This window comes from Calonectris borealis, chromosome 26 (genome assembly GCF_964195595.1).
Source record: "Calonectris borealis chromosome 26, bCalBor7.hap1.2, whole genome shotgun sequence".
NCBI lineage: Eukaryota > Metazoa > Chordata > Aves > Procellariiformes > Procellariidae > Calonectris > Calonectris borealis.
In genome coordinates, this window is record NC_134337.1 from 6,006,340 (window position 1) to 6,030,833 (window position 24,494).

General features: G+C 55.0%; 3 protein-coding genes across 5 annotated transcripts; 1 reads left to right on the plus strand and 2 right to left on the minus strand.

Moving 5' to 3' along the window:
• Nucleotides 1-156: 156 nt before the first annotated feature.
• On the minus strand, nucleotides 157-4,009 carry CTSE (cathepsin E). Its single transcript, XM_075174532.1, has 8 exons — nucleotides 3,869-4,009; nucleotides 2,981-3,098; nucleotides 1,916-2,034; nucleotides 1,621-1,820; nucleotides 1,242-1,364; nucleotides 1,007-1,148; nucleotides 801-899; nucleotides 157-589 (listed from the first exon to the last, which is right to left on the minus strand). The coding sequence occupies exons 1-8, from the start codon at nucleotides 3,935-3,937 to the stop codon at nucleotides 425-427; spliced, it is 1,035 nt and encodes a 344-aa protein (XP_075030633.1). The 5' UTR covers nucleotides 3,938-4,009; the 3' UTR covers nucleotides 157-424.
• A 4,430-nt stretch (nucleotides 4,010-8,439) lies between these two features.
• RHEX (regulator of hemoglobinization and erythroid cell expansion) lies at nucleotides 8,440-19,966 on the plus strand. Of its 3 annotated transcripts, none has more exons than XM_075174178.1 (6): nucleotides 8,440-8,594; nucleotides 10,293-10,394; nucleotides 11,023-11,111; nucleotides 11,987-12,094; nucleotides 12,468-12,529; nucleotides 12,877-15,315. In XM_075174178.1, exons 2-6 carry the CDS (start codon nucleotides 10,378-10,380, stop codon nucleotides 13,081-13,083), a joined length of 483 nt encoding a protein of 160 aa, XP_075030279.1. In that variant the 5' UTR covers nucleotides 8,440-8,594; nucleotides 10,293-10,377; the 3' UTR covers nucleotides 13,084-15,315. The 3 variants fall into 3 exon arrangements, with proteins under 3 accessions (XP_075030279.1, XP_075030280.1, XP_075030281.1); XM_075174179.1 differs by lacking the exon at nucleotides 8,440-8,594 and adding an exon at nucleotides 8,893-9,326; XM_075174180.1 differs by lacking the exon at nucleotides 8,440-8,594 and adding an exon at nucleotides 19,569-19,966 and having other exon boundaries at nucleotides 9,611-10,394; nucleotides 12,877-13,071.
• On the minus strand, nucleotides 16,157-18,484 carry AVPR1B (arginine vasopressin receptor 1B). The gene is made up of 2 exons (XM_075174087.1): nucleotides 17,381-18,484; nucleotides 16,157-16,464 (listed from the first exon to the last, which is right to left on the minus strand). The coding sequence occupies exons 1-2, from the start codon at nucleotides 18,357-18,359 to the stop codon at nucleotides 16,157-16,159; spliced, it is 1,287 nt and encodes a 428-aa protein (XP_075030188.1). The 5' UTR covers nucleotides 18,360-18,484.
• Nucleotides 19,967-24,494: the final 4,528 nt, after the last annotated feature.

Here is a 24,494-nt window from a genome sequence, read left to right on the forward strand (position 1 = left end):
CCCCCCGGAGAGGGGAGGCTCCGAGCATTCAGCCCTGGCACTGCTGTGGGTGCACCGAGGCTTTTGGCTCGCCGGGTAGGAGGTCAGGGGCCAGGGAAGGAGGATTTAATACTGCAGGGCATCCCAGCTGAGATCTGCAGGGTGGCTGCTGTGCTACTCACAGCACGAGCATGGCAGGTTGTATTTTATTAAAACTTTTATTGACCCGTTTTTAAAAAAAAGAGAATCTGCAAAGCAGATCACAGAGCTGCTCAAGACATTTTTATATTCATTATGAAATGGCTTCCTGGCATGGACTCAACTTCTGCTGGGCTCTTCAGCCACGGTCCCCGGGTGCCTTCATCACCTCCAGGGACACTGATAGAGCAGTGAAATCCCCTGCCCTGCCCTCCCTTCCCCTCCTGCTCCCCGGGATGCCGCAGCCCTAAGGGACGGCGGGGGCCAACCCCACCCTGTTATTTCCACGGTCAAAGACGGAGTAAAACTGACGGATGAAAACGTCGCCCAAAATCCAGAGGGGTCCAGCGGGAGGGGGGATGTCCATGCCCTGGAAGCCGCTGGTGCAGATGGCCATGCTGTCGCTGTACTCCTGGGGAAGGAGAAGTGCAAAGCTGGGGACGAACCCGAGAGCCTCGTGCACACAGAAACATGCAGGAATGGTGGCTGCAGGTCCTGTGCACGAGTGGGGCTCGTCACCGGCCAGGACAGGTGGCTCGGGGCCACCTTTGTCTCCGGAGCCACGTTTCCAACCCAGCGGATGGGAATTGGGGGTGGTGGCACCCGTGGAACCGCAGCCGTACCATGAGGGTGTAGGCCTGGGCACTGAGCGTGTAGGGGAGCCCGTTGATGGTGAAGGTCACGTCGGGCATCACGTTGAGGTTGCTGCACTCCACGGCGTACTGCCAAACAGCCGGGCGGCTCAGTGGTGCTGCTCCGCCGGAGGTCCCTCCCGGCGGGGTGGGGGTCCCAGGGCTTTGCCCCCTCCGCTCCCCACCCTCGCTCTCACCTCTCCATCCACAGGCGTGGCACCAATATAGCTTTGCAATTCTTTTATATCCTTGGTGGGACCCGTGAGGAGCGACGTCCCGGTGTCCACGATGGCCTGGCAGCCGTTCCCGCAGAAAGCCACTGTCCCACCCACCTGGACGCTGGATGAGGAGGAAAGAGAGAAGGACCAGGAGGGACTTGTCCAGCTCCCCCGCCCCAGCCCAACTCTTCCCTCCCTGCCCAGCACCACTCACTTGTCCAGCTGGATCTGCCAGTACCCTTGCTGGGTGACCGGCACCCAGTTCAGGGTCCCCGTGAAGCGAGAGGGGTCAAAGCCACCAAAGAGCAGCTCTCCTCCCATGGAGGAGTCGGGGTTGCTGGAGAGAGGAGGAGGAGACGTGAGGGATTTTCTCTTTTTTACATTGCATTTTAAACAGGTGGATTTATACCCACTCTCTTCCCACAAATGCTTAGGGTCATTTGCTTTATTCCTGTAAGGCCTCAGGTCTGTGATGCTCGGCATGGTACCAAAAACCCCTTTACCATCTCAGTAAAACATCCTTATTTTAGCAGCCCCCCCTAAAAGCAATGCCTGAGTCTAAGCAACAGCCCGGAGCAAAGCCGTGTCCATACGTGCTCATGTAGACAGAGAACATGGGCAGATCCACCAGATTTTGTGCCATCATGTTGTCGAAGACAGGGGTGACCCCATCCACAGCCAGCGAGGGGTAAGCCAGCCCCAGGATCCCGTCAAACTCTGCATCCAGGAAGGCTTTTCCCGGCTCGCTGATGCTCTCTGCAAACTGCTGGTTGCTCACGGTGAGGCCCTCGACCTGCGGGGAGGAGGAGGAGGCTCGATGGTGATGCTGAGTCTGTAGGCAAGTCCCAGGCACGTTGTCCAGAGCAGGAGAAACCAAAGATGACTCACGACTACTTGGTCAGATCCAATGACCCCCGTCAAACTGCCGGTCCCGTACTGGATGGAGAAGGGGGTCCCTATCGCCTGGTACGTGCTGGACAGTGACGGCTGAAACCTGGTGTGCTCAGCTGGGAAGGAGATGAGCTGTCACCAAAATGCCATTCATCTGCAGGGCCATGGATGCCGGGAGCCCCCGCCACAGCCGGCGGCAGCGACCGGCCTCGGAGCAAACCGATGGGGCAAGGCGGCATCGCCGAAATGCCTGCGTCACGGGCACACTGCCGAGGGAAGGAGCTGCTCACGAGACAACAGGGCATGCTGGCGTTTTTGAGGAGGGATCAAACTTACCCCATTTCCATCTGCCTGAAAGGTGTGAGGTTTGTTAAGGGGAGCGGGATTAGCTCGTGCAATATTTTTATGAGACCTGAAGATCAGCACTGCTGTTCCCCTTTTACAGACAGAAGCAGCCCCACGGGCACTGCTGTACCCGGCTGTTTTCCCCAACCCTCCCTGGGCTCTTTTGGAAGCACCTGACGAGCCCTGGGGCTGCTTGGAGGTGCTCCGTGTCCCGGGGCAGCAGGGCTGGACTTGCCGGGGCCGGCTCATGGCTAACAGCCCGAACAAGCCCAGTGCTTGTCACCCGCCGAGCCCCCGGGCAGCCAGCCCGGAGCCACGCCGTGGTCTCTGTGCCCGCCTTGTTCCTGCCACCCAGCCCCTTGCTGACAAGCCGTATTATGCGCTATCATCTTTGCTTGTTTGTTTAAAGGCTCTCCCATAAGAATGGCCTAAAGAGCACGTCCGATATCTCCCGCGGGCTGATGGTGCTGGGTGCTGGTGGTGTGATCGCCGCCTGCGCCTGAGCAAACAAACCCGCTGAGGCTCCCCCCGCTCACCCCCGGATTTCTGTTATCTGTGGGTGCCTTGGAGGGCTCAGCTGGGTGGGGAGGTCCCTGCAACGGCCCTGGGCTGTGTGCGCTGGTGACCCCACGGCCTCTGGGGCCACCCTGGGGTGTCACCCGGGGTCCCACTGCAGCCAGCCAGGTGGGGACGACTGGTTGGGGACCCCCTACTCACTGCAGGCTTTGCTGATGCAGTAGGCGGACGGCACCCAGAGGTTGGAGGAGCCCGTGTCGAATATCACAGTGAAGTTCTGGGGGGGGGTCCCGATGGAGATCTGCCCGAAATACTCCATCTAGCAAAGAGCAGAGCCGTTAGCCGTCAGCACGCCAAGAAGTCCTGGCAAAGGGGAGCCTGTGCCGGGGCATCTGCAGAGAACTGAAGGGGTTTGGTGCAGGGGATGGCTGGCTCCAGGGCGATGTTTGATCTGTCACGGCCGCATCGTGCCAGGTGAAATAAAGGAGCCAAATATTTAAGGAACAACAAGGCAAGGCGATAACAAGAAGCAGGATGGAGGGTGCGGGCGCCATCCTCTTCCTGCTGGATTCAGCCGGAAGGCCAGGCCCCGAGGGGACCCTCACCAGCGGGATGCAGACAGTGGCAGGGGCTTTGGGGACAGGACCCTCACGCTGCTGGGGAATGGGAAGAGCCTGGGGAACACCCTCCACCTCTGGCTCTGGGTCCTTTGCGGCGGGGTCTTCTCTGATGCGTGCCATACGTGTTAGTTTTGGAGGAAATCTGTCTCCCCGCCGTGTGCCCGAGAGCACCGCGGGCTCGGGGAGCGCAGCGGGCAAGGAGAGGGCTGGCAGCGCCTGCCATGAATGCGCTCCCTTGTCCCCTCTCATCGTCACATTCCCGGGAACAAAGGACCAGGCAGGAGCGGGCAGGCAGCGAGCCCTGGCACGCTGGGGCACTGGCTGCAGGCATGCTCTGCTAGCAGGCACGGGCTTTATGGGAAACATTTGGGCATTGGGGACCGCTCATGCAAACTAAGGTGCTTTCGGGGTGTCTGGGGCACGCTGCTGGGACTCAGAACCCCCCAGCCCTTGGTGCCACCACGCTTACGTCCAGGTAGTTGATGAGAGGCTCATTGGCCTCCGTGAAGGCAGCGCAGTCCTCGCTGTACTGGACCATGTCGAGCTTGTGGGCTTTCCAGAAGTGGGAGAGCTGCCCACGGTCCCGCAGCGACTTCCGCAGGGAGCGGTGCCGCATCAGGGTCACCCTGGGGGAGCAAGGGTCCTGGTCACTTGCCTGGGGTGCGGATGCTGGCGACGTCGTGCAGCCCCCACATCCACGCTGAGGGTCCCAGTGCCACCAGGATGCAGGTGCTGCTTCCCCACATCCCCCGCTGCAATGCTTTCTAGCCGAGGCACAGCGAAACGGGGGACTTGATCTCTTTTAGGAGGCAGCAAATCAAGGGCAAAGCTGGCAGGAGAGCCCGCACACCCCAGCACAGGCCTGCTCGCTCGATGGGTCGGGCAGGAGCTCGACATGACTGATGGAAAAGGACTGGGAGAGGGGACGTCGTGCTGGCGTTTTCTGCCCTGTCTGTTTGCACAGCCCTCGGCTCCCGTGCCGCCGCAGGGCGCCCGTGCCGGGGGAGCTCAGCTCTGCCCGTGCATCACTGCCACGCTCGGTGCTGGCAGGACCCAGGGAGCGAAGCCCCTCCGAGCCCAGGGAGCTCGCTGGGGACCCCCTTACCTTTTCAAGCCGCTGGCCAGGGAGAGGCAGAGCATGGCGAGGAGGAGGAGACGCTTCATGTCGGCGGCTCGGCGGCAGCGCTGGCCTCGGCTGGGCTCTGCGGGTGCGGGCAGCGCCGCGGCATTGTTCTTATACCAACAGGTACACCCTCGCCCCGGTGCACCAGCGCCTGCGATAACGCCCGTTTCAATGTCAACACAGGGCTTTGGCAGTGGAAATGAATCACTGGCCACGTCCCAGGCGAGGCAGAGCGAGAGCACCGGGGTCAAGTTTGGTTTTGTGGGCGAGGGGCTGGCAGCGTCAGAGCAGGACGGCACGCGGGGACCCGCCGGGCACTGGGCAGGGGGCTGTGTCGGCCACTTTTGGGAGCAGCTCCTGCAGCAGGAGCAGAACGGGGTCTCCATCCTGGCACCAGCCCCTTATCCCCTGGAAACCACGCGGCCCAGCTGAGCTGGTGGAAACCCCCCCCCAATGTTCCGGGGGAGCGTTTCCCCTTTCCTTTGCCCCACAGCCGCCCCCGGGGTCCTGCCCATGGCCATGGGGTGCCCCACACCGCGACGGCTGCCGGGGGGTTGCAGGAAAGGGATGTGTTCGTAGCATCGGGCAGCTGCTGAACAAACTTTAAAAGGCAAAGACTAATTAGCAGTGATGAACTGCTCGGGAATCTGCAGCTTTCCCTTTTAAATAGCAGTCAGTGTCATCAAAGCACGGGAAGAAGCGCTTTGCATGGGAGACAGTTACATGTTGCCTTACAGCCACTAATGGGCTCTTCCCCAGTGGCGGATTTTTGTTTTACACAGGCTGGCCATCTCATTAAGCCTCTGTGAATGCAAATAAAAAATGCTAATGAACAAATAAAGCCTTCAGATACGGAGGGGAGGCGAGTGGGGGGAGGCGAGGATTTTCTTGCTGCCACCATCTCTCAGACGCGCGGCTGAAGGCTTGGGGTGATGCTGCGTCGTCCTTGTGGGTTTTTTCCGTGTTTATGGCACTGTAATAACTGGTCACGGGTGCCACAAAGGGAGGTGTTTTACCCAGTGAGCACCGTTCAGGTAACTAGCGGGGTTTCTACCCTTAGCACTGTGTTAATCAATTTTCCATTTATCCCGGTTAGTCCGATTTATCTAATTAAAGTTCTTGCCCTGGGAAATGGAAGTCCTCGCCTGTGAGGCACAGGTACCGCGGGGCCGTGAGCCCAGCGCGGCCACCCGAGCCCCCGGCTGACGGGGCAGGGCCTGGGAAAGAGCCGACTCGTGTCTGCTGCGACGGGGGTCTTGTCTCTCCGTCCCCGGGAGCTGCTGCCGGGCTCCTCCTCTCCGTGGCTTTGCAGGGAGCTTAAGCTTAAAAAATCTCATCAAAGGTTTCTTCGGCGCGAGCGTGGAGACGCAGGGCACGGCAGAGTCAACACTGATGGCAGATGCAGCCGTTTTTTCCAAGTCAAGTGCAAATTCCCTGCATTTCCCCATACCCAGGTTGGTGGCTGCAGTATTTTTTACTGAGTAGCTTTTATAGAAAGTTATTATCTATTTCCCTTTTAAGATGCAGTTGAATGTACGGGCCTCCCTTCTCGTCCTGATCATGTATTTATAGAAGGGATTTTAAAACAAACCTTCCTAAAACAAAACCAATTACAGCAAGTGCCTGATCAGCTGAAAGCAGCAAGTCGAATGTTACGGACATGGTTTATAATCCGAAAATCCTGTAAGAAAATCCAGCCTGAAGGGTCATTGGGCTTCTGAGATAAACGTGAGTGTGAGCTGTAGCCCAGACAAGCCAAATACTTTAAGCAAAATAGTTTATATAGTGGAAAAGATCCCCAATTGCATCATAATAATCTGCAAACTCGTGACAGTAGATTCAGCATTAAAATATGAAGATTAAAGAAATAAAGAGGCCAAACCTTTCATTTAGAAATTTTTGAAGTTAAGCAAATCTATTTCTACTTTTATTTAGTTATTTTAAAAGTAATTTTAAAACCCAAACTCTTAAAGGCAAATCAAAAGATTATTTCAAGTCTAACAAAATAGTATTTTTCTCTTTCTTTTGGGAGCCAAAGCAAGGCTCGGCCGTATTTCTCCAGAAAATTGGGAGAAAAGGCTTTGCTTCATATGCACTTTCATGCATATGTATTTCTCCATGTTTGAAATACAGTGCATACGGTGCCGGGGGAGCTGCACCACTTTCAATAGCCCGTGCCCCTCGCCGTGGCGGGGTCCCTGCCTGGCGCTGCCCGTCTGCCTGCGCCGGGGTGTCGGTGCTGCCTTTACGGCACCCCCTGATGTGGTGGAGAGAGCCCAGATTGACGGAGCAAAACATGCAGAGTTATTCATAAGACTGGGGGCCTTTGAGTCCGTCTTGTTAATAAAACAGTAGGAAAAGCGCTTACGTTCAGTAGAAATGTAATAAAACGTGACTGCCAGCTACTGGAACATCCCAGGTCTTGTAAGTAATATGTGGCCTATATATAGTCCTGTATTACTGCCAGGCAGCAGCGGTCATAAAGTGTATTTTACCCCAGCCAGCTTTACATACGTGCCCTCAGATACGTTAGAAATAGGTTATGCACCTTGTGCAGAAAACATGCCTCTTGCTGGCTTAGCGAACGGCACTTTACTCATTTTAAGAAACCTGCTTTCAGGCTAAAAATATGTTATCTGTGTTCTTTTTTTATATTTCCTTTAGTTTAGCCACTTCCACGATTAGCTCTGACTGATTCAAATCGTACCCAAGTAGCATTTTCTGAAAAGCCTTTTTTCTGTTTATCAAATACTTCTTCCACCTGTTAATCTGTTTATACATCGCTGAGCACTTGAAAAAGTGAAACCCTGCAATAGCAAAGCCCCACTTTTTAAAAAAAATAAACAAAAACAAGCAAGCTTCCGTTAAATATTCACCCGTGGCACAGAAGCCGTGGGTAAAGCAGGACTAAAATCCCCCTGTGACGGAGCTGATGGACGGCGTGGTCCCTGCGGTCCCGGGGGACGGGGGGGAAATGTGGGCAGTGACTGACCCACGGCGGGGACCTGGCAGGGGACCCCAACTCACGGTGCTGCTCCTGGGCAGCTGAGGGTACGTAGAGTTTCTCTGGAGCTGGTCTTCTCTTTGCCTTTAGAAGGTCCGGGGGGATTCCCTGAGATGCTAGGATGTTGTTTCCCCGGGAAAGGGTTGCTGTGGGGGTGATGGAGGTGTTTAAACGCCAGTGGGCACCATCCCCAGCAGTCAGGGACCCCGCGAGAAGGGGGGTCCCTGCCCATCTCCTGCCAAGGAAGAAGCGCAAGAGAGGTCGGGCTGCTGCGGGGCATCTCCAGCACCAAAACGCTGTCTCAGTGTGAGAGCTGCAGAATCAGTTCCCACGGAGCGGTGGCCCAGCGCTCCCCAAATCTGCTGCGAACTGACGAGAGTGGGTCTGCCAGTCTGCCGTTTGCACCCCGCCGTTATTAAGTGATACCACAAGTTAGTACTGACCAGAAAACTTTTCCAGAAAATGGGCAGGTGGCGACCCCTTCACCCCCCGCAGACACCAAGCCATGCCAGGCTCTGGGACCATGTCCCTTACGATTTAAAATGTTTTACCCCTATAGAAGACTGTTACTTGGAAGCACCCAGAGCACTTTTTGGGTGGCAGCTGAATTGCTCAGGGCTGAGCCGGCTCCACTGCTGCTGGGCAGAGCTCTCTGCCCTCGGGGACCGCTTTGCTCCACCAAAGCTCAGCTGCGTTTTAGCACGAAGCTGCTGGAAGACGCAGCAAGAGGGAGAACAGCCCAGGGGGATACAGCGTCCCCAGCCCCAGAGCAGAAGCGGCTGCAGAACAGCAGAGAAACACCCAAATATATTTAAATGAGCCAGTTGACAGAGGGGGAGCGTCATGGAACCTCGTGTGGGCTCGTTCTTGCCATTGCCATCGGGGTAGAGCGAGACCGCATCCGGCACTGAGCCAGCGAGCGCTTCTGCGCTGCTGGACCCCTGCGGCTGCACGGCCACCGAAAATGCTGCCGAAACGTCCTTAATCTCCTCCAAGGGGCTCCCTCCAAGGCCCCGGCTGCCCCAGTCCTGCGGGAAAGGGAAGGTGCGGAAAGCTCTGGTCCTCCAGGTAAAACGCTACTGGGTATTGCACTGCACCGGCCGTTGCATGCCCTGCCTCGGAAAGCAGGGGGGTCGTAGATCAGGACAAGAGCTGGGTTTGTGGTCCGTATCGGAGGGATGCCTGCGGGCGGGCGTCACTGCCAGCCGGAGCTTTAGCCTTAACTTGGGGCAGCAAGGCCTGACTCAAATGGAATTAAAATAATTTGAGGCATTCCCGTGATTTTGCTTACCTTTAAATTGAGCATAGACGTCTTGAATTCACTGCGTGCTAACCAGCCGTGTAGGAGCTCTTTACAAGCCTTGATTTCATTAGGGCATCTTGCTTGAGAAAGGGTTAATATCCTGGGGGCTGGAGGGAGGGAGGCTCACAGCAAGTTACCTGATACACCAAAAAAGTACATGTGCTGCCAGCATCTTACTAGCTGTTATCTTCAACATAGATTATTTCAATACGCATATGCGTATCACCTCTTCAATCTCGCCGTACCCCATCTCAGCAAAGAAGCTGCCTGCTACTGATATTTGGATTTGGGTCTTATTTTGCAATTTCCTTTTGAACAGCTCAGTTCTCAGATTGTTATCTGCTGCAGCAGCCTCTCCTGCCCCACAATAGGAAATGAGCCATTTGAGAATGACAGCCATTTGAGAAGGATATTTGGGGACAGATCAGTTCAATAAGGGAGGGGGAAAATTCCAGCAGGAAAAGGACTTTTAGCTTGGCAGTTGCCAAACTGTTTGGGTAAGTGGAATTTCGCAGGAGATTGGTGAGGCTATCGGAAAAGCTTTTGATGAATCACTCTTAGAAATGTGTCATAGAGGAAATTATAGAATCTGATCCATAGGATGGATAATGCCTTTGCTCTATCAATCTATCTATCAGTCTATCAATCATATTATTATGGCTCTTTTAATCATCATATCAAAGCTTTAGTTGAAGATAACCTCCCTATGTTAGCCATTTATAAACAGTAAGTATAGAGGCATTGAGTGAAAATTTAAAGTGCTTTTTTGCAAGTGAAAGCTCACAAAATGAATGCCTCCAATTGCCATCTTTTATTATAAATCTCTTTAATATTATGGCCAGAAGTCCCAAGCCAAGAGGTCCAGTTCAGGCGTGTGTGTTTTCTAATTATGTGCCTTAAGTCCCCTTACCTTCAACAGGATTTAAGCGCTCACCTAAAATTAAATCCGAGGTGTTTCAAGTGCAGAGGTGTTGAAGGGCCCCTGACCTTTCTGGCTGGATCTTGACCCAAGCAAGAGCCCGACACCAAACCCGTAGCCTTCGTTTGGTGACTTTCTTCTAAGGGTCTTTTTTTCCAGATTATAGTTATCAAATATTTTTTGTGGATTAAAAAAAAAAGAAACACAAGAGCAGATTAAAGCAAGAAAAATAAATGTCAGTTCTTGTTATTATCAGCGCCGCGGTGGAGCCCAGAAGCTCCAGCCAAGTATCAGATATGACCGAGGCGGCAGTGTACGAAACCATTAAGCTCAATGATAACGGCAGGGAGAGCCTGTGGCTGTGTAAGGGGCGCGTACGAGAAGGAATCGCACGTACAGTAAGGGCCTCGCGCAGGGGGACGGCTGCGTACCTCTATTTTACCCCTGCAATGTCAGACCGCTGCTTTCAAGTGCCGAGCCTGATCTGCAGTTGATGTGGAGCAGCGTGAAGCTCAATGGGACCATTTTGGTTCATTGCCACCAGGGCTGCCTTTCTCTGTCCCCCCCATCCCGAGACCTCCAGCGCTTCGCCGGGCATCGCACCGACGCCGAGACGCCTCGCGGGGAGGATGAGCACTTGCGAGTGGTGAGTGCAACGCCGCGGGCCAGAGCCCTTTGCAGCCCTTTGCAGCCCTCCTGCCGCCAGGGAGATGCTCTAAGATGGAGGGATAACCGCTGCCACGGGGCACCTTTCTGCTCGGTTTCTCTGACCTCGCTTGGCCGGGCTCCGGCTGCGGGGATGCCGTGCCGGGGGTCCGGGAGCAGCGGCGGAGCGCGGGGATGCTGCAGCCCCCGTCGCGGGTGACGCCGCGCCTGCTTTTTGCTGCGCTGGGGGCAATGTTGTCTTGGACGGCCGCGTTTGGCAGACACCCAGGCGCGAGTCTCGGAAAGGGCTTGTGATTTGGCGGGAGCCATAGTTGTGACTTCTCTCTTCCAGCAAGCACTGCGCATCCCCGCTGGCAACGCGGCTTTCGAAAACCCTTCTTAAGACAGGCACCCAAAAATGAAGTGCAAGGAGCACCAGTCATTTTTGAAAATGAAGCCCCAGATTTTTGGGCTCATTGCCTTAAAGTCAAAAAGCAAAACCAAAAACTGTACCAGCAAACCTTGGTCTAAAGCACGCTTTGAAGCAATGGCAGCCAAACAGTACCTGAAAGATTTAAAATAATTTGGTTATTTCTTGCACTTAGATGAAATATTTTTCTCCTGTTCAGGTGGGTGCTTGTTGCCATCTCAGCTGTCACCTTGATCCTATACGCTCTCCTCTTGCTGATACTTTACATCATGCTCAGCAGGAAAATAGGTAATTTACTGTCTTGTTGGCTTTACCTTTGTGTTCCTCATTCTCGCTCCCAATCGTCCGGTTCAGAAGTGAAAGTCATTGCCCAAAGCTTCGACATCCCCCGGTTTGTAAAGCACAACCGAGTCCTTGGTCTGGGTCTGGTTCTCGCTCCTGCTCTGGGGAGCGACCGGAGCCCACGCGGGGGGAGTGCGGGAGCAGGGACCCCCAGGGACCCGCCAGACCCCCGGGCGGGCCGGGCACCGGCGTGGGCCGGGAGGGGGCAGGGCAGGGATTACCCACCAGCATCGCCGCGCTGTGCCGGGGGCCCGGCTGCGGCCGGGGGGGGGCTGCCCCGACAGCCGCTGTGAGCAGCTCCAAGTGGTGTGGGCAGGATCGGACAGGGTTATACAGCCTTTTGTTGTGTCAAAAACATTTTCTTTTATTGCTTTTGTTAGTAAAGTGGTGGAAAAATACCATCAGAGTCAATTTGCAAAATATTAATTCAGACGAAGCTACAATTTCCAACAGGAAAATCTTTCACGCAAAACTGCTGCCCACATTTGTGCATAAACAAGCTCTGCTTGGCCCCGTGGGTCGAACTAATTTCGAACTTGCACGGGAAGAGGCCCTGATGGTGTGATTTAACGCTGGAATCTTTCATCGTGGGTGAACAGGGCACGCACTTAATCATCTCAGTAATTGAATTGATAGATATTTGCCCGCTCCAATACATAATAATAATAATTGCCATGCCAGCGGCTTGCGCTGAACTGGCTCTGCTGTGGGGCAGTGCTGGGGCTCGGGGAGCGGGTGGGGGCCCATGGTGTGTGGGGGTGCAGTGGACACAGCCAGCGTCTCGGGCTGGAGCAGGGAGCTAACTCCCCTCTCGGTTGCAGCCAGCCATTCCTGCGGCAAGCAGGCGAGCAGCAGCCCCGCGGCACAGCCCCAACAGCCTCCGACCTCTTCGGCGGGAGGGGAAGGGGTGCAAAGACCAGCCTACGCGGGTAAGGGGATCCTACGGCAACGGGGTTTTGTCCTGGGACGTGAATATAGACGTATGGTATTGCATTTGTGCAATACTCTCTTCCTTGACCAGCTGTGGAGACCCTCGCGGGCCGGCCTTGGGGTGGCAGAGGGAGCAAGCGGCGGGCGAAGGGCAGGCGCCACAGCCGCTCGCAATTCCCGTTGCCTCCTGCCTCCTCTGGGCTTTCTCTGCCCGGTTGCCCACGGGCGGGGGGATGAAGAGGGGAGGGATCGCACTGATGCTTTTTGGATTTTAAATTTTCACTCTCGAGTGCATTTGCTTTTTCTCCCTGATTATTTTTTCTTTTAACCCCCGAAGTAGCGATGGAGGTGGTAATGTTTCCTGTTTTTAAGGGAGCAGCGACACGTCTTCAGAGACCTCGGAGGACTCGGACAGCAGCCCTTGCAGCCCGCAGGTACGGCCGCGAGCAGAGACCCTTTGCCAAAAGCAACCACAGCCGCAGCAGCGGAGGTGCCGGCGCCGCGTCCGCGCGGCTCCTGCCCGGCTTGAGACCCACAGAGCAGCAACGGGGGGGCAAATGCATCGAACCGAATTGAAATACCGGCAGTGAGGCTGGGGTGATGGTTGTCACCTGCCATTCGGAACGTTCCCCGTTAGAGGGAAGCATGCCCAGGGGCTGGGGAGATCCCTGGGCACAAGCCGGGCACCTCGAACGGCTGCCCGCCTTCGTGTGGGTTCAAGGGCAAAGCCGCCCCGGGTGGATGCTGGTGCCCGACCTGGGGTTTGTGTCTGCTTCTCCAGGGCCCTCGCTCAGAAGAAAACCTCAATTACACCTCCCTGGTCTTCCCGGGGAAAGGCTGCGGGCCAGGCTCCGCCGGGGACTACGAGAACATGAAGACTGGGGCAGACTACGTCAACGTGGACCTGAAGAAGAGGAAAGTGGATTTCTGGCCCTGCTCCAGCCCCGTGGCATCCAAGTCCATCGAGTACACCGAGGTGAAGCTCTGACTCCCGGGATGCTGCTGGCGGGGGTTCAGGTCAGACCGCCACCGGGACGGGGAGATGCCCGAAGCCCCCGGCAGCCGCGCGACCAGGGCTTCCCCCTCCCCTCGCCTCGGTCAGCGCCTGGCACGGGCTGACGCCTGCCAGCTTTTATTCCTTGTAACACTCTAACCCGCCAATACAATTTGCTTGGTATTTTACTGAAATGCATCACTGTTCCTGAAGGCTGCTGAGCGGGGGATGGCGCAGGGAAGCGTTCCTCCTACCCAGGCTGAAATGTGCTCTCCAGTTTTGTGTGACGGCCCTTTTTCTCATTTCATGAAAACAAATGAAACATCCCCCCGCCCCTCAAAATGGGATGTAGTTTGGGGAGGGAAATGCAGCGGTCTTCAAAATACCCATCCGAACTGGCTGGCATCTCCTCAGAACCATGCTTTCTTTGCTGATCGCTGTCATAAAATCCTTTTAAATACAGTTCCTCCACCGGCTTTGCCCTCGCTGCCCGACGAGCCCGGATTCTTCACCCTCCCCTGCACCCCTTTTCCTCTGATGCTCAGAATCTTCCCAAGTCCCTGTCGCTGGGGCTGGGGTGGCCGCTCGGGCAGCTTGACCCCCGGCATCGGGGGGATGCCGGGGCCAGGGAAGGAGGGTGGCCCCGCCGGGGAGTTCCCTCCCCCAGCTGGAAGCCGTAGTCGTCAGCCCAGCTGGCAAACGGCCGAGGGCTTCCCAGGGGATTTATAGCCCCGCTCCTCAGCTGGAGGATCTGGGCTGGCCGCTGGTCCCTCTGGGCTGTGAGGGACATGGGACTGGACCACAGGTCTCCATGTGAGCGTAGGCAAGTCAAATCCCTCTGTGTCTTGTGGGGAGGGATGATATTCCCCGTCTCCCACCTTTTGCTTTTCCTGCTTTGTCCCTGCACCAAATGCCCTGGGTGCAGGAGTCGGCCTCCCCCCAGCCCAGTGGAGCCAGCAGGGCTTTGGGGGGGGTCGGTGCCCTGCGCTGGGGCACATGCCACTGCCCCCCCCATGGTCTGACACCGTGTTTCACGTTTTCCTGAAGTATTGGTTTAATTCCCAGGGGACTCAGAGCACTGCAATTTTCTCTAACAAAACTGAGCTGGGGGCTCTCCAGCTTGCAGAGATAAGCTTGGGATTGTGAACTGAACGTGCTGGGAAGGCTGTTATCTTCTCAGAGGTGCTGCTTCCCCTGCTCGTCAGTGATTACATGTGTCAGGTCACCTTCATGCTCCCGAGGTCTCGGAGAGCCGGTGCCCGGCCAGCCCTGCCCGCGGCTGGGGCTCGCCGTCCTCGTTCTGCTGCAGCAAATCGCCGCTGCGAATGGGGACCGGTTCCCTCCCATCACTCTGCGGTTTGTTACCTATGGTTTTTCAAGAAATCAACTTTCAAAGTGCTGGGGAAGGGGAACTGTGCAATAGCTGGGAGCTCTGCTAGGCTGACGGAGCTGCAGCCCCCCTTTTCCAGGGATGGAGCTGCCCCAAGTGCATTTTAAATTGGCTCAGCAGCGATGTGCTTTAATGAAAGGTTGTGAGACAATTGATTTGGTATTGATCCTGGGGAGGACTCTGAGGTCGGGTACTCCTGGTTTTATGTCCTTGTTGTGCAGATCTGGCCCAATTTGAAGGGCACATGAAGGAAAATGTTGAAAAAAACCAAACAATTTCTGGGAAATGTTGCCAAAGGTCAGGAGAGCTGGGTTTATGGAACTGGAGATGAAGTCAAAACCGGCTAGTGGGAGTTTCTGGAAAAAATGATTCAAATGCTTGGTGATTAAAAAGTGAAAATAATTTAAGATTTCAAAATACTTTACTCTTAATGTCTTACTTTTACAGATTTAGCCTGTGATAACAGAGAATAACATACCTTGCTTGCAGGGATTCAGTACCTTGCTCTCTGAGGCACTTGTACATCCTCCGTCGGTAGCTTTTGGGCTTGACTCCCAGAGCAAATGGATGCTCCTGCTCTTACTCATGCTTTCTTCTTAAACAAAACAGCTTCTGAGAGACCCACAACATGCAGGGGGAAGGGCAGGGGCCAGGCTGGGACTGCAAGGCCATGGCCCGTTCCCTGCTGCCGGCCGCCCCTCCTCTGTCTCCAAAGCACCCTGAAGCCATTCCCGAGCCCTGGGTGGTTTCGGCACTCTGATCTCTGCTAAATAAGACAAAATCATCAGCAATTTGAAAGCAGCTCTTTAATGGGATGCAGCAGCTGTCGAACAGCGCGGAGCAGCCCTGCACAGGCTGGGGGCTGCGAGTCAACCTGATGGAAAGTGCTGGGGCACGGAGGGAGGCAGGATCTGCCTGGGCAAGCTGGAGCTGGGCCAGGGTTCCTGCGAGCAGCTCGTCGGTGTCAGTGCTGCATTTCGGATGCTTGCAGCAGCGCAGCGCAACGCCGCTGTGCACAACGGGAGGGGACATTTCTGCCCCGTGGCTTTTGCGGCAGCCCCGTCCCCGGGGAGGTGGGCAGGGGCTCTGGCTCCAGAGCTGCCTGTCAGCGGAGGGCAAATCCACGCAGGGCAGCGGGGAGAGCGCGCTGTGCCCCAGGGCGTGGGAAAGCCGCGTCTGCCTTTGCTGCTCGGCCGGCAAAGCCCCGAGGGTGGAGATGAGGAACTTGCTTGCAGGGAGCTCTCGAGCAGATGTCGCCACGTTGCCTCCTGCTGTGCTCAGGCTGCTTTGCTGCCATCTCTTAAACACCCAAAGCGCGAGTCCCTCCAGGAAGACACGCTGGTGCAGCAACCCCCGGCTGATACCTGGGCTGTGAGGGGTTCCCGGAGGAGAGCAGCCGGGCAGTGAGAGGCTTCCTAACATATGAGGGAGGTGGATGCTGTGGTCGGGCAACGGCTGATGGGGCTCTGTCCATCTTCCCCGATGCACACAGCAGATGCAGTGTGCACAGTAGCAAGCACACAGGGACAAGACGGACAGTGATGCTTTCGGGGTTAAGCACCCAGCTTTCTGCAGAATGAGATGCTACCAGGTGGGGAGAGACATCTCCACAGTGATAATGTTCGTGGTGTCACATCTGGTGGAGGGATGTGCCTGGGGACCGGCCACAGCCGCAGCCTAGAGCGTGCCTGACTCGGTCACCACCTCCTCGCAGGGTGGGTAGAAGTCCTTGGTGCTGCCCCCGCGCAGGGGGAGGCCGGCGGGGCTGGCGTGGTGGCTGTGGCTCAGGATGGTGGTTTTCCTGCTGCAGAGGCTCCCGGTGGAGGCCTGTCTCCGCAGCCCGCGCCGAGGACTGCCCCAGCAGGACAGGCAGCGTGCTGCGTCCTGGAGCAGATGCCCGCTGAAGAACATGTAAATCCAGGGGTTGCAGCAGCTGCTGAGGCTGGCCAGCAGCATGGTGATGGTGAAAGCCACGTTGGTGGACTCTGGGAAGGCAAGGGAGGGAGCTTAAACATCCACCAGGCTGGGCATGGTCTGGGCAGGGTCCCAGCGTGCAATGGGCAGGACCTTGGGGGCTCTCTTTGGCTCGGGCACATGTCCTTTCTCCCATTCCCATCCCATCTGACTGGCATTTCTTTGGGTAGGAGAGTTTTGCAGCATGGCAGGCAGAGCTGGGCTCTACCCTTGGCTGAGGCTTGCAGATGGGTGCTGTGCAGTAATAGGGATGTGCTGGAGCACGTCCTCAGGGACAGTGCTGGGAGATGAGACCCCGCAGCTTTTGGACCTTCCTTCAGCCTGGTTGCATCTCCCAGAGGCCTTTCAATCTTGGATAAAGTTCCTTCTACCCACGCACAGGCTAGGAGAGCTACTGAAAATTTACAGGAAAAAGTCAACCTACAAAAGCAGAAATCCTCTTCTGAAACCTCCGCAGCTCAGCAAAAGCCTCAGCAGCACTCGACGCTGCATGCAAAGAACCTGCTCCAGCAGCACGGCTGCTCCGCGGGGCAGTCCCGGCTGAGGATGGGAGCAGCAGGCACAGTTAAAACCCCCCCTGCAGTCACATACCAAACACAGCAGCTCCTGAAGCAAGTTCCCACATGGGGGAAGAGACACACATGGCAAAGATGTTCCCGCAACATCTTTGCATGTCCCTACAGGTGATGGTCAGAAGCCCTTGCTTTTCAGTGGTTTTTCTGGTGAAAGCAATGATTTGACTCTGCAAACAGTTTTTTATAACTACTACTAGGGAGCAAATCCGTAGCCTTCCCCACGATTTTTAAAATGACAAAATAACAGACAGTTCTTGTTTGTTAAAAATGCAACGGGCGTGCTGTGCGCCTCAGGTGCCCAGGGCTCGGCGCCTGCTCTGGGCTGCAGCCCAGCATCCCCACCACTACTCACCATCATCAGGAGCATCCTCGTCCCACACCGACCACATCTGCATGCTGAAAAACGGCGCCCAGCAGACGACGTAGGCCACCACGATGACAAAAGTCATCTTCACCGTGCGGATCTTGGCACGGGAGATGGTGCGCACGCTGCTCACCCGTGAGGGCTGCCCGCTGGGGCATTGCCCGCTCTTCTCGGAGGAGCAGGGAGCAGGAGGGGCAGCCACTGCAGGCTCCCCCGTGCTGGGGGCACTGCTCTGGGTCTTGCCCTTGAGGTTCTTGCAGATCTCGTAGCAGATGAGGCTGTAGCAGACGGTGAGGATGCCCACGGGCAGGATGAAGATGCACAGTGTGGTCCAGGTGATGTAGGCTCGGGCTCCCCACGGGTACCTGAAGTCTGCCCAGCAGTCCAGCACCCCCGAGCCCTGGCGCACCTCCCGCAGGGAGAAGATGAAGATCTGGGGCAGGCTGAGCAGGCAGCTGAGCAGCCACGTAGCCCCGATCATCACGTAGGCCTGGCGGCTGGGCTGCTGCAGGGTGCGCAGTGGGTGGCACACGGCCATGTAGCGGTCCAGCGTCATCACGATGAGCATGTAGGTGGAGGCGAACATGCTCAGCACCTGCAGGTACTTGACTGCCCTGCAGAGTGGGTCTGGCCCCAAGAAGCGGTACGTCACCTCCCAAATCATCTGCGGCAGCACCTGGAAGAGCGCAACACCCAGGTCGGTCAGCCCCAGGTGCAAGATGAAGAGATGCATCCGGCTCATCTTCTTCCTCAGGCGGTACATTGCCAGCAGCACCCCCACGTTGCCTACAGTCGCTATAGCCAGGATGGTGGCCAGCACCCCGATCTCTGCCTTGGCCAGCTCCTCATCCCGGGTGTGCAAGAGGGTCAGGTTGGGGTCCCCTGCCAGGGTCTGGGGGCTCAGCAGCCCCTGGCCGTGCCCAGGCTGGCTGCGATGAGTGCTGTTCCAGCCCCAGCCTGGCTCCATCCCTTTGGGAAGCTCTGCAGGAGCCCAGGCAGCTATAATGCTCGTCTCTGACGGCCTGTTAAACCCTTCCTTGCCCCCCGGGGCTGAGCTCTCGGGGTCAGTGCTGCCCCCGAGCACCGCTGCACCAGCTCATGCCTCTCCTGCGGTCCCCACCACCGGTGCAGGTTGTCACCTCCTCTCCCTTGTGCAGCTCAACATCATGCTAATCCTGTGCTGTGCGGCTGCAATTCCCCTTTCTGGCTGAGCTGCTCTCTGCAAATATTCCCAATAAGCAAAACGGTGCAAGAGCCCCTGGTTCAGTCCTTGATCCTTCTCTCGTCTGCACTAAACATTCCCAAATCCCTGTTTCTCCCTGGACTGCTCGTCTTGCGCGTCCTCTCTCCCCCCTGCGCTGGTAAATTGAAGGCGGAAGGGGAGTCCTCTTTGTTGCTTCTTTCTAGTGCAGCAAAAGTAACAGAAAGGGCTACAGAGGCTGCATCTCTTTGGCCTTTTCATTCCAAGAACAGTAAAAGTCAGGTGAGCGGTGTCCGAGTGTCCGTGTGTCTGCGGGAAGCGGGGCGGCCGTCTGCCAGCGGTGGCTCTCGGTCGCTGCGTGTGTGTGAACGCTGCTGCCTGGGTCTGGGTTTTATAGCCTGGCAGCTCCCCTCCGGGCTCCCCCGCGCTGGCTCTGCCGCTGCGCTGTGCCGCGGGCAGGTGGGAGCCGGTTCCTCCTCCTGGGAGCTGCAATCCCTGGGCTTGGCCAGTGGCTTTTACCAACTGCAATTTCTGGGCAAGAGCCGAAGGCTGGGAATCCTCCTGTCCTCGTCCCCTGCATCCCCTCTTCTGCAGCGTGTCAGGGGACGCTCTGCCCCCGAGTTGCACTGTCCCTGCTAGTCAGACCCCCCCGAATCTCCGCCCTTGGCTCCTCCTGGCCCAGCAGAAGAAGCCTCTGTCCCGAGAGCCTGGGCATGGGGGGACAAGGGGGTGCGGGTCCACCGGAGCAGCAGGAGTCAGAGGTCCATTGGCTTTGTGCAGCTGGGTCTCAGCCCCGCAGCAAAGTCGGTGGAAACATCCTTTACTGGCAGCACGTCCTGAGGCTGCCTGTTTTGATCTGCTCTGCCTTTCCTTCTGTGCAGGGAGGGGATGGAGGTTATCCCTGAGACATGGCCAAAGCCCGAGTCTGCCTGCTTAGTCCTCAGCTAAACGCTGTCACTTTACTCCATCTGACAGAAAACCACCCCGAAGGTGGGGAGCAGGATCCTGCTCATCCGCAGAGCAGCCTCTGCCTCGGGTCATCAATATTTGCCCCATCTCTCATCTGCCCAGAAACTGGAAAAAATTCATGGGGAAGGAAAAGCTGGTGGGGAGAAGTGAGCTGAAGAGGCCCCAGCAGTTGCAGACTTTACGCAATGGTGTGAGCCAGAGGAAGGGCGATGGGCAACAGAAACACCCTCAGTCAAAGGACAAACACACTGTAAATTGCCTGGCTGGAAATGCAGATGGGACAACAGCTGGAACGCGCCCACGTCTCGCCCGCCTCGGCCGAGCTGCGGCTGAGCACGGGGCCGGCAGCTCGGGCACCTGCTCGCCTGCCTCTTCTCCGGATCTTCCCGCTCTCTTTGAGCCTTCGCTGTGCCTTCCCACACGGTGAGTGATTGCAAAATGTTTTCATCGCATATGTACACAAACATACGTGTACACGCACACAATTTCACTTTTGTTTTGCAACATTAAGGCTTTGTATTTCCCCTACTGGCGATTGAATTATGTCAATAAGAAATAAAGCCACCCATCTATTGCCAACGTTTTTTCCTTTTCTACTGGGGAAAGCTGGCGACAGCAAACAAAAGAAACGCACCGACACGGGCTTCTTCCCAGCGCTTGTCTGCCCGACACGGGCTGTGCTGCTTGCAGAGGCTGCTCTGGCTCGCTGGCTGTGATATTACAATTAAGTGGCCTGTAAGAAGGCTGTTATTTGCTGAATAAAGATTTGCAGATCACCTCTAATAACCATAAATGAGCGCAGTTTGTATCTAATTAAAAGACATTCATCCTTATAAGAGACCCTGCGGATATAAAGTACCCATCACAGGAAAATGCCTGGCTGAGGTGCTGGAATTAGAGATAGGAAGGTATTTCAGGGAATAATGTAATTTTCTGTATTTGTGATCAGACAGCTGATTTTCTGGAAGATTAATAGAGGGTAGTGCAAAAATCTACAAGGCAATGGAAAGCTAAGATGAAGACAGAGACGGAGGGGCAGATTCTGCAGAGAGAAAGAAACATTTAAAGCATTTTGAGGCTTTCACTGGCACCAGTTTGATTTGGGATCAATTCCTTTAGAGTTAGAGCTTTTACTCCAGATTTACCTAAGTTTAGTTGTGGGGAGAATACTTCTGCAATGGCACTTAGAGGAAAGTGAAGCTAATTCTCAAAAGAAAAATGATCCTTGGAAAATAGAAATTAATTTTCTTTACAGAGAGAGATTATCACAGCAAGGAAATTTTTCAAGCAGATGGATTAAAAAATAAACTCATTTTCTTCCATGAGTTTCCTGAACATTTTGACACATCACCAGTACTGCCAGGCTGTACGTGCTTCAGCAAAACCATAGCTGGGTTCTCCAACTAAGCAGCTCAGGAATTACTCGCCAAGCATGGTGCTGGTTTGTTCAGTGCTCTGGGAGCCCCTGGGAGGTGATGGCCCAGCTGTGCCCAGCTGTGCCCGGGGAAGCCCTGCCCCGCCCTGCCCCGCCCCAGCTGCAGCTATTTAGGCCATTTCCCATAAGCCAAGCCCTGGGGGAGCAGAGGTTGGGGGCTGCTGGTTTCTGGTTGTGCCCCTTTTTTGTGCCATGTGGTTTGTGTGCCCGGCGGAGGGAGGCTGTGCGGTATCGGGGGTGACCTTAGGGCTCTGCGCTGCTGGTTATTGGTGCCGCAGGGTGACCTGAGCCCTGGAACACTGAGAACGCTGCTGTCAGAAGGTCTGTGTTTGCGCCCTTCCCTCTGGGTGTGATGCTGAGGTATGGGACCACGTAACCAGATTTCTAAGCTCTCCACATTTTGTTTGTCAAGGTAACACTGTATTACGTAGCTGATTTTTGGCAGCTGGTAGCATCAATACGCTGTGAAGCATAGCACGTAAAATGCTGTTTCTATTACCAGCTGGTGTCCTGTGCTCTTTTACTGTAGAGCTCAGCGGCAGAGGGTCTGTGATTGCTAAATCATTTGGCACAGCAGCTGGTTACTTTGCTTTGTGGGTAGCTTGTTGGTTAAATAAATAAATAAAAGTTGTTGGCTTGGGTTTAAATGCTGCTTTGGCTCACTTTTCAACATAAATGTTTTATTTGTGGTATGCAATGGTGTTAAACTTATATTGCTGACAGCACAAAGCATACTTGGTCTGTCTTCTGTCTTTAGCATGTAATCACTGAAATGCCTCTTGTGGTTCAGGTCAGGAAAAAGCAAGATTTGGTCATTTTGCACTGGTTCAGATGCTATAAAATTAATGGTGTGGCAACCGCTTTATAGCAGCTTGGGATCATCTCCTTGGAAAGACTGGGGAATGGCGGCTGGGAGTTCCTGGTATCTAAAGCTACTTTTAATGCCAACTCTGTCAAAATTAAGCCATGAATGACTTCCACCCCCTGAAAATATAAACTGCTGAGACTTTCCAGTTCTTAAAGACTTCAGGACCTTTAAAAGCCTAGCTCACTCTTGCCACTGACTTAACTCCATGTAGGATTGTCCTTTGTTTTCTCGGACTTGGGGAGTTTGGAAGCCAAAAACTTGATATAATTTGATTTTTGCTGCTTGCAATATTTGGGAAGAGTTCTCAGACAAGTGACCATGTCTGTCACAAATTTCTCTGCAGTGTGGTCATCAAACAGAGCATGTGATTGCACCCGTTACCGGGAGTGCTGAAGGATTTAGCACAGCCCTGGTCCCTCCTGATACCATGTGAAATGCCCCAAAATATGAAACTGTCTCTAAACGGACACCTGGTTCAACACTCGTGCTGTGACTCCCACTACCCTCCGGAGAGAGAAAACTCTGCTGTATAATTGGGCAGCAATATCTGTCATACAGCTCTGGGAACTAAGACAGCAGCTTCTATAATTTTAAGGTAATTATAAGCCAGATGTGTCAGTCAGCCTCCCCTTCTCCTCCCCCCTTTCCCGCATTCGGATTTGTTTTTTCCATTTAATTAAAATCTCTGATGCTGCTTAATATTAGAGAGCATGTCTGGGTGCATAAATAAATATGCTAAACACATGGCAAATGCACCAAAGCGGTGCCTGTTAGGGACACTGCTAGGCAGAACAAGCAGTTTTGATTTTAATGGAAAATCCATGTGAAGCTGTAAAAATTGGCAAGCAGAGTAACAAAAGCTGACAGCGTTGCATTAAAGAACTAAACTTTAAAGTATCAGTGCTTAAAAACATTGCCTTGAACATAAACCGGGGGGGCTGAGCTGCCGTCCCTGGAGGTGCTGTGTCCGAGCTGTGACTTTGACCCAGCCCAGCTTGCCTCAGAGCATCGCTCCCTTCGTCCTTCACGCTGCGCCCGGTGTCTCTGCTGTTTGGGGACAGCCCTGCCCACCCAAACACCCCGAGTCTCCCAAAACCATGCCCAGAAGCGCATGGCCCCCCCCCAACCCCACGGAGGCAAGCCAGCCTGCACCGGTGGGGTTTGGACCAGCCTCCTCCCCCTGGCACGGTCTGCAAGGTGATCCCGAAATGCCTTGCAGGCTGGTGAACAGCACCAGGGGATTTGTGTTGCATAAAATAAATTCAGTCCTGGGGTGTTATTGCAGCTGATAACTCTATTACAGTTTACTTTTTCCTTGTTGTTTTGCTGTGTCTTTTCATTTGATCCATATGTGTGGAAACAGTCTGCTTAAGTAGAGGCAACTGCCAGAGGAAAAATTGAAGCTACAGGCATCTTCGAGATAGCAAATTACTTGTTTATCATCCTTACGTTCTCCCTGTTGGCTTCCTTGTATAGCCAGGGATGTTTAAAGACTTTGGTAGCTGTGAAATGCTTCAATTTCCTTCCCCGCTCCCTCATCTCCTTTTGCTGTTATCATCATTAGCATTTAAAAACCAGACACAGCCAGAGCATTTACAACCTTAAAATCAATAAAAAACCAAAATTACATCTCAAGGCTGGAAACAAATGGCTTTTTCTTGTCCTCTCGTGACAGGCTGCTGTGGGGAAAATGTATGTCTGTTAGCTCTGGCGTGGACAGACAGACAAGGCGGTTAACAGCGGCCTGGCGGGCAGCGGGGACTGGAGAATTCGCCCGGGTCAGAAGTCCCACTGAGGCGGCAGTCGCACCGCGGCCAGGCTGGGAAAGGTGCTGTCTTAAAGTCCTGTATTTTGCTTTATACAGTGGAGGTCTGATCTGTGCGTGGGATTTTCAGGGCCTACAGCCTATAGAGATGAGATGTTTTGTGTTATTTTTAATAAACGCCTTGCTAGGAAATTTTGCATTGGTCGCACGGATAACGGCCAGGCTCCGGTCCCAAGCGCAGCTGCGTGGGGACAGCTCTGCGTGGGGACAGCTCTGCGTGGGGACAGCTCTGCGTGGGGACAGCTCTGCGTGGGGACAGCTCTGCGTGGGGACAGCTCTGCGTGGGGCCGGGCTGGCAGAGCTGGCCCCGCAGGCGGCTCACGGCGGGGCGGGTGCTTGGGCTGCTTCGGGCATCAGCACCGACAGCCGCTCCAGCCCACGTCGCCTTCCAGCATCTGCAGCTGAAATCGGGGTTGCACGAGTGTCCCTGCCCCGGGGGTGCTGGGGGCAGCCTGCTCTGGGCTGGGAGGGGAACGGCTTCTCTTGCCCTCCTCCCTCCCCCTTGGTGCAGGCGAAGAGGAAGGATTAAGATACGTTTAACTGGAAATCTCAGTACAGGGGGGAAGTGAACAAGAACCTCTCCGTGACCTCAGGTCTGCTTTGTCTACTGTTCCCCTTCTGGCCTGATGGCAAAGGTGCAGTTACTCGGAAGCCATTGCCTTCCAGGTCAGAGAGGCATCGATCAGGATTATGAAAGGAGAGGAGCAGCTGTTTCAGGACAATATATTAGAAGATGATGAATCACAGGGAAAACGTCTGCAGTGATCTGTACTCTCACGGCTGAAGCAAAGTTCAAGGCTTCAG